The following is an 8244-nucleotide window of genomic DNA, read 5'->3' on the forward strand; positions in this document are numbered from 1 at the left end:
AGAGGGGGTAGTCTTATACGGCGAGTATATAACAAACTCTGTATTTTGAGTGGAAATGTTAGGGGGTCGTCTTATATGCCCAGTCGTCTTATACGCCGGCAAATACGGTATGTGTTTTCCGATGGTCTTAGTTAACCCCTGTAAAAGGGTCATTCGACCCCCAAAGGGGTCGCGACCCACAGGTTGAGAACCACTGGATTACCACTTTGTCTTGCACTTAGTCCTTATTAAACTTTCCCTGAATCATGATTCTTCTAACTTCTAAAAGATGCCATTCAGTTTTGCTTTTATCAATTAGTAATCTTAATCTTATTAATTAGTAAAAGGAAAGCTAAAATGTCATCTTTTTCATGCCTGTAATATACAATAAGCTCACATCTTACTCATTTTATCTTCAGAACAACCTTATAAGGTACTATTAAATATTATTTGCCTTGCCGAAGCTGGTTTGGCTCAGTGGATAGAGCGTCAGCCTGCGGACTGAAAGGTCCCAGGTTCGATTCCGGCCAAGGGCATGTCCCTGGGTTGCGGGCACATCCCCAGTAGGAGATGTGTGGGAGGCGGCTGATCGATGTTTCTCTCTCATCGATGTTTCTAACTATCTCTCTCCCTTCCTCTCTGTAAAAAATCAATAAAATATATTTAAAAAAATATTATTTGCCTTATTTTACAAATGAGAAAACAGGCAAAGGGAGGCTGAGACTTGATTAGGCTTGTGTGCCTTGCTGAGGGAGAGAGAGAGAGAGAGAGGTACAGAGAGAGAGAGAGAGAGAGAGAGGTGATAGACAGAAACATTGCTGTGAAAGAGAGACACATCAATTGGTTGCCTCCCACATGAGCCCCAACTAGGGCCAGGGATCGAGCCTGCAACTGAAGTACACACTTCTGACTGGAATCGAACCAGAGACCCTTCAACCCTTAGGCCCCACTATCCATTGAGCCAAACTGGCAAGGGCCAAACTTTGACTCTTAAATTAAGCACGAAACCATTTAACATATATTCTTGTATTGAGAGTTACTGACACAGAAATCCTGACTGTTCTGATACTTTTCTCATTTTAAGTATATGTTATATTCCTTTACCCTTTTGTTCTTTATTTTTTTGTTCCTTTAGCCCATGAAAAATAATATAATATTTATACCTGTGGGATAGTTAGTATTCAGTAGATTAAGATACACAGAAAATAACATTGCTTTATTTACTTTTTCTCTATATCTGAATAATTGTACTTAGAGGAGAGCGGTTTTTTATTTTTTATTTTTTTTATTTACTTCACAGTTCTTCTGGGTAATCTCCTGCTCTATTTTTGGAGCATTTTTTTAAAAATTAAATCTTTATTGTTCAGATTATTACAGTTGTTCCTCTTTTTCTCCCCATAGCTCCCCTCCACCCGGTTCCCACCCCATCCTCTGCCTTTACCCCCCGACCACTGTCCTCATCTGTAGGTGTACGATTTTTGTCCAGTTTCTTCCCGTACCCCTAATACCGCTTTCCCCCCCGAGAATAGTCAGTCCACTCCCTTTCTATGCCCCTGATTCTATTATATTCACCAGTTTATTCTGTTCATCAAATTATTTATCCACTTGATTTTTAGATTCACTTGTTGATAGATGTGATTTGTTGTTCATAATTTGTATCTTTACCTTTTTCTTCTTCCTCTGAGAAGAGTGGTTTTAAAGTACATCATCATAATGGCAGGTGTTCATATTATTATTAAAGCATCAAAGGAAAATAGAAGGTGATGTGTATCTGATTAACTAGATTTCTTCCAACTCAGTGACATTTGTGACACATGACAGGTTGCTTGATATAGGGTGGCACTTCTCTTCTCTTTTATTTTATTTTATTTAAGTTTTATTGCTTAAAGTATTACAAAGAGTATTATATATGTCTCCTTTTTTTTTCTCCTCTTCACCTTCCCCTAGCCTCCCATATCCCTCAGTGTCTTGTGTCCATTGGTTATGCTTATATGCATGCATACAAGTCCTTCGGTTGATCTCTTACCTCCCCCCCCCCCAACCCTCCCCAGCCTTCCTGCACTTCTCTTAAAATGCCAAGTTTGTTATATTATGCTTTTTTCCTTCAGGTGATCTTCTATGCTGTCATTTACATGTTGGCAATTTAATTTTAAGAATTTTGTATTTTGGGGAATATAACTAAGCTAAAAGACAGTTTATTACTGAAGTTTATTCTCACTTGTTGGGTTTCTGTTCCTTTCTTCCTTGTATTTAGAAACAAAAAGAACATCAAGAATCTCTCTCGCTTAGTTGTCCGCCCCCATACAGATGCTGTGTACCATGCTTGCTTTTCTGAGGATGGCCACAGAATAGCTTCTTGTGGAGCTGATAAAACCTTACAGGTAAAATATGTCTCTTGAGAAAAATTGAAAAGGGCATGTACGCAATACTGTGTGTATTAAAATATATTTAAATTCTAAAAGTCAAGTAAATTGCACAAAGAGATAGAGAAACTGAATCTCTTGAACATTTTATAAAAGCTTTCTCTAGCGATTTTAAAGATATGGTAGTGTTTTTTGTTTTTTTTCTCCATAATTCTAAACTTGCTAAATGACATAGAGGTGCCTTTTACCCTGCCAGTCAGTTGTCATCACCCATGTGCCAGCTAAAGGTAATGAGGAATTGATAATTGTTGAAAGACATAGGACTTTCTAGCAGAGTGAGCAGGGCTCTGACTGAAAAACAATGATTAAGTAAAATACCTATTTTATGACCAACTCAGGCATAGATTTCTGGCGATAAATGGAATTGGGCTAGGTTGTTTTCTAAGGTGCCTGAAGGAATTTCCTTTTAAGTTCTCATTTGTTTTCAGAAAATATGAATGAGTGCTTTACTTTAAACTTGTGCTCTAACTTTTGGATTTTGAAGGAATCAGGATCAAATTAGTTAAAACTTTTATAATTATGATAGCTTTAGTCTTTGTAAGATTATGACTATAACCTTTATTCTTATGTGTGCTTTATTACTAATTTTGTCTTTTGATCCCTGGAAAGAAATTACATTGCATGAAATATTTCCTATTTGCTTGTTAAGAATTTGTGAAACTATTCTCACGAACTGAAACTGTACTCTGTTAGTTATTTTTATTAATATTACTAACATTTAACAATGGATCGTTCTCTATTTTTTTAAAAAAAATATATTTTATTGATTTTTTACAGAGAGGAAGGGAGAGAGATGGAGAGCCAGAAACATCAATGAGAGAGAAACATCAATCAGCTGCCTCCTGCACATCTCCCACTGGGGATGTGCCCACAACCCAGGTATATGCCCTTGACTGGAATCGAACCTGGGACCCTTGAGCCCGCAGGCCGACGCTCTATCCACTGAGCCAAACCAGTTTCGGCATAGTTCTCTATTTTAAAACATACAGATTCTGACACAAATTCTGATTTTTGGAGTGATTTTCCAAGGTTCATTTTTGTTGCAAAATAACAATGATTAGGATCTTTTAAGGAAAAGTTTTTATTCAATAACTAGAGGCCAGGTGCATGAAAATTCGTGCACTGCTGGGGGGGGGGGGGTCCCCTCAGCCCGGCCTGCCCCCTCTCACAGTCTGGGAGCACTCAGGGGATGTCCTACTGACGGCTTAGGCCCACTCCCTGCTTCTGTGGGAGGCGACCAGGCCGATCAGGGGAAGGTGCTGCCCCCATCTCCCCACTGCTGCTACTGTCTCTGGCCTCCCTCTGCGGGAGGTGACCAGGCTGATCAGGGGAAGGCACCACCCCCATCGGCCCCTCTGCTGCTGCCACTGCCGGCCCTCCTCAGCCCTTGCAGCTGCCGTGGCTTTGTCTGGAAGGACATCTGAAAGATGTCCGGTCTATCTGGTCTAATTAGCATATTACCCTTTTATTAGTATATACTAGTGGCCCGGTGCATGAAATTTGTAACTGCTCTCCCATGCCGGCCTGATTGCCTCTAACTGCCTCTGCCTGCCTGATCGCCGGGGTCCGGGGTCCGGGTGAATGGGATTCCTGACTGGCAGGCCGCTGACAGCAAGCTATCCAACGGCTGATTCTGCGAGGAATGGGGCTCCCTTCTTCCTCCTGTCAGGGTTTGGTTTGTAGGCCGGCCACACCCTCAATCACATGAGACCCAGAGTTCCACCTCGCCCTGGCCAGCTGGGGCCCACAGCCCCCTCCTGCCTCAGCTTTGTGGCGTTCCAGAGCCCACAGCCCCTTTGGCAGTCAGTGCTGGGTTGCCGTAGCACCCGTGGTGGCGGCAGTCAGTGCTGGGTTGCTGCGGTGTCTGTGGGAGCCGGGGAGGGGAGGGACTGAGAGGTCAGCAGTTCATCCTGCTCACCAGTCCATCCTGCTCACCAGTCCATCCTGCTCACCAGTACCCGCCCACCCGAGCCTGCTGCGCGTGAAGCCTGGCATTCGGTCGTCCCTTCAGTCATTTTGGACGTTACGGACCCTGGCTCTTTAATAGATGGTTCATGGTTAAGTGATACATAGTAAAAAGATTTTGTTGTTGCTTATGCAGGTGTTCAAAGCTGAAACAGGAGAGAAACTTCTAGAAATCAAGGGTCACGAAGATGAAGTGCTTTGCTGTGCATTCTCAACAGATGACAAATTTATAGCAACCTGCTCAGTGGATAAAAAAGTGAAGGTAAGGAAACATTTTCCTCTTCAGTTGTAATCACCACAGAATTTATTTTCTTTTTCCATAATAGAGGGACTAGGATAAAAAGGGTTAAAGGACTCCTCCTTGCCTGTTGATCTACTAACTTGAGGCAAATTAGTTTTATCCATTGTAAATGAACTCTCTCTGAAAAACCTTTATATTTAAGTCCCAGCAAAATATCCAGGTTGTTCAGTCTGAGATATTTACCAGGCAGCTGAGAAAAAGAGTTACAAATTAAGAATTTGCCTGCCATTTATTGACTGGTCTGTGGGTTAAATATCAGTTTAAATCTTGCTTACCATGCTTGCTTTTCTGAGGATGGTCACAGAATAGCTTCTTCTGGAGCTGATAAAACCTTACAGGTAAAATATGTCTCTTGAGAAAAATTGAAAGGGCACATACCCAATACTGTGCATATTAGAATATATTTAAATTCTAAAAGTTAAGTCTATTGATACTGTACAAAATTACTATCTGAGATTGGATTCTGTTGTAATTTGTGAAATGCAACCCGATTTTTTACCTTTATGAACTGGCTTATATTCAGTGCAAAACCAGATGGGTGAACAAATTAATAATTAGTTTACTAATCTTAAAAGTAAATAGAGGAAAATAAATAAAGGAGTTTTTATCTTTGTTAATTTTTCTTTCTTGTCTCTTGTGCCTAAATTTGGCTTTTAGCTAGAGCATTTATACAGAATATAAGATAAATTGAAGTCCAAGGGAATGTTTTATATGACAAATGCAGGGGGAATTTCACTTTAGGTTTTTTTCAAAGGGTTGTGGAGTGCTGAATTTGGCTAGGTGGGGTGGACCTTTGGAACAATATAATTGGCTTAGGAGTTTTTCTGGAGTTTCTATCCACTTGAAGAATGCTCTGGAGTGTCCAGACTAAATTGAGATCTTGGAGAAATCTATTTCTTGATATATTAGACTGTCTTAGGTGACTTTACAACCAACTAGTTAATTTACTCTGTAACCTTTACTCTGAGTCAGACTTGCAGTTGGCCACTCTGAGCAGTTCCAAAGTCAAAGTTATGAGGAGTAAAAGGAAATAATATCAAGTTTCTCTTTCCTAAGAATTCAAAATTTAAAGCAAGAGACAGAAATTAAAAGAACTTCAAAATAAAGGAAACTCCCTGGATCTCTGGGGAGTGCTTTGATGAGATAAAAAGAAAATGCTCTGAGAGGGACATTAGTTCCTCTGAGAAGTCCAAAGCCCAGTGAAGAGTGATTAGGTAATTTATTTCATTTGTTTATTGTAGATGGAGTAGACATACTTAGTTAGTCGTCTTACATAGTAATTAGAATGATTATTATTTTTTATTGTGAACTCAACACTGCGTGAAGCTTTATACTATACATTTTCTTAAATGATCAGTTTCACTCTACAACTTGCAAAGTAAGTATTGATCCTATTTTTCAGATGAGGAAACAGGTTCAGAGGTGAAATTATTTGCCCAAACTCATGGAGCCAGGGTTGAAAGCTAGGTTTCCCTCAGAATCTACAGTCTATTTTTTTCACTGAGCCATCTGCCTATACTTATTTACTGGAATCTTGAGGTCATCAGAACACTTACCATACCCTTTTCCCCATTTGATACCATGCTTGTGGGACAGGTATACATATTCCTTAAGAGGGAACTGAGGTACAGGAAAATTAAGGACTTGCCCAGGGACACTTAACTTAAACGTGGTATAGCCAGGTCTTGGATTTCATCCTTCCCAGTGAAGCCCATTATTCCATTTGCATATAGCACTTCTCTGCCTGCTTTCATTCATATGAACATCTGAAATCTTGCCCTTGAAGACTGTAATGTTTTGAGGAGATTCCAGTTATGCTATAGAAAGACACATGTATAGACTTGCAAAATAAGCTTTATTAAAAAAAGCTATTTGACATGTTTTAGGGAAGTGGGAGGTATTTATTAGCATCATCTACGCCTGAGGAAATCTGACAGACAGAATGGATAGCATCCATAAAGCAGTTCATATTTTACTTGCTTTATTTCAAAATAAGAGGTAGTGGTAAATTTTATTTTTAAAATTTTCTTTAGATTTGGAATTCTGTGACTGGGCAACTGGTACAAAGCTATGATGAGCACTCAGAGCAAGTCAACTGCTGCCACTTTACTCACAGCAGACATCACCTTCTCTTAGCCACTGGGTCAAGTGACTGCTTCCTCAAAGTAAGTGTGGATAATGAGAATGATGTAGATACGTTTGTAGACCCATCAGGACATTGCCTTTGACTTTCTTGTACATTGTATTCATCAGGGCTCTTGGTTGCAGTGACATAGACTTTCGTATTAGCTCACTCAACAGCAGCAAAAGTTATTATTGGCTCATGTAACTGGAAAGGCTAGAGGGAGCATGGCTTCAGACAGAGCTGATTCCAAGTGCTTAAACTACGTCCTCAGGCTCTACGGCCCTGTCCATATCTAGACTTGGCTTCCTTTTTGTTGGTTCAGGCATGGTATCTCTGTGTGACAGGAAATAGAGCTATTCTCAGCTCGGCTTATATAGGTCTTACAACTCATAGTCACAGAGGAAGAGAAACTTGCTTTTTCCCAGATTCTGCATATTTAATTTTAGAGAAAGCTGTAGTTGACCTGGTTCTGATTATATACTCATTTTTAAATAACCCTACTAGCTGGTAGGATGGAATCCTTAGATTGACCAAGGGTCATAAGTTTAGTCATGTAGAAATTGGACAGATGAGGTGAGGTCAGCTCCACTTGAGTTATAAGTGGAGTTTGATTCAAAAGAGAGATTTTGTTGTCAGAAGAAGGGGGGAAAAGGTACCAATAGGAAAAAAAATGTAAAAAAACAACAACCCTCTAAAACCAACATTAGATATTCATTTCACGTGTTTGATAATGTTTTATAATTACAAATTATAAAGGAGTCTATCTTTTTTTCCCCACTTCAGTGGCATACTAAAGATAGCTAGATTAAATTTTCTTGGATCCCAGAAATGTCTGCTAACTTCTTTTGGATTCTTTTTTTGGTTTGGTTTATGCCCTTTCTTTGTAAATGTCACACCATTTTTGCATTGGGACATTGCATTTTTTGGTGAAGTAGGTAAAACATTTCAGTTTGGAAAACCTCATAGACTCTGTGTTTTGACATTTAAATAAGCTATTTTAAAAAATTAATGAAAATATGGAAACATTTGTTGAAAATTGCCCCCTCCCCTTTTCAGGAAGCTGAACCTTTTTTTTTTTCTCCCAAAGAGAACTTTTTTTTTTTAAATAACGATATAATTTTTAAAGAGTATATATTTTATTGATTTCTGAGAGGAAGACAGAGAGACTGAGAGATAGAAACATCGATGATGAGAGAGAAACACTGATCGGCTGCCTCCTGCACGCCCCCTACTGGGGATTGAATCCGCAACCTGGGCATATGCCCTTGACCAGAATTGAACCCTGGACCCTCAGTCCACAGGCCGATGTTCTATCCACTGATAGGGCCCAAAGAGAACTTTTATATAGGAGGTCAGTGTGTAGAACAGATAAAACCCACTTTTTTGTGTGTTGAGGTGGGGGTATAGGCCTGCATTTCTAATCTCTCTTACTACCCCCCCCCCCCCCCCCC

The 8244-nt window shown here is 39.8% G+C and overlaps 1 protein-coding gene across 3 annotated transcripts in view; it reads left to right on the forward strand.

Annotated features, from left to right (window-relative positions):
• APAF1 (apoptotic peptidase activating factor 1) overlaps positions 1-8244 on the forward strand; it is a 100843-nt gene that overhangs the window by 48430 nt on the left and 44169 nt on the right. Inside the window, exons 13-15 of one of the 3 annotated variants that reach the window (XM_015570225.1) lie at positions 2234-2360; positions 4504-4629; positions 5725-5850. In XM_015570225.1, coding sequence (XP_015425711.1) covers positions 2234-2360; positions 4504-4629; positions 5725-5757 — 286 coding nt within the window. In that variant the 3' untranslated portion in view covers positions 5758-5850. Of the gene's footprint in view, positions 1-2233; positions 2361-4503; positions 4630-5724; positions 5851-6701; positions 6834-8244 lie in introns of those variants that run through there. The other 2 variants (XM_006773338.2, XM_015570226.1) reach the window with 2 other exon arrangements.

This window comes from Myotis davidii, unplaced genomic scaffold (genome assembly GCF_000327345.1).
Source record: "Myotis davidii unplaced genomic scaffold, ASM32734v1 scaffold267, whole genome shotgun sequence".
In the NCBI taxonomy this organism is placed as follows: Eukaryota; Metazoa; Chordata; class Mammalia; order Chiroptera; family Vespertilionidae; genus Myotis; species Myotis davidii.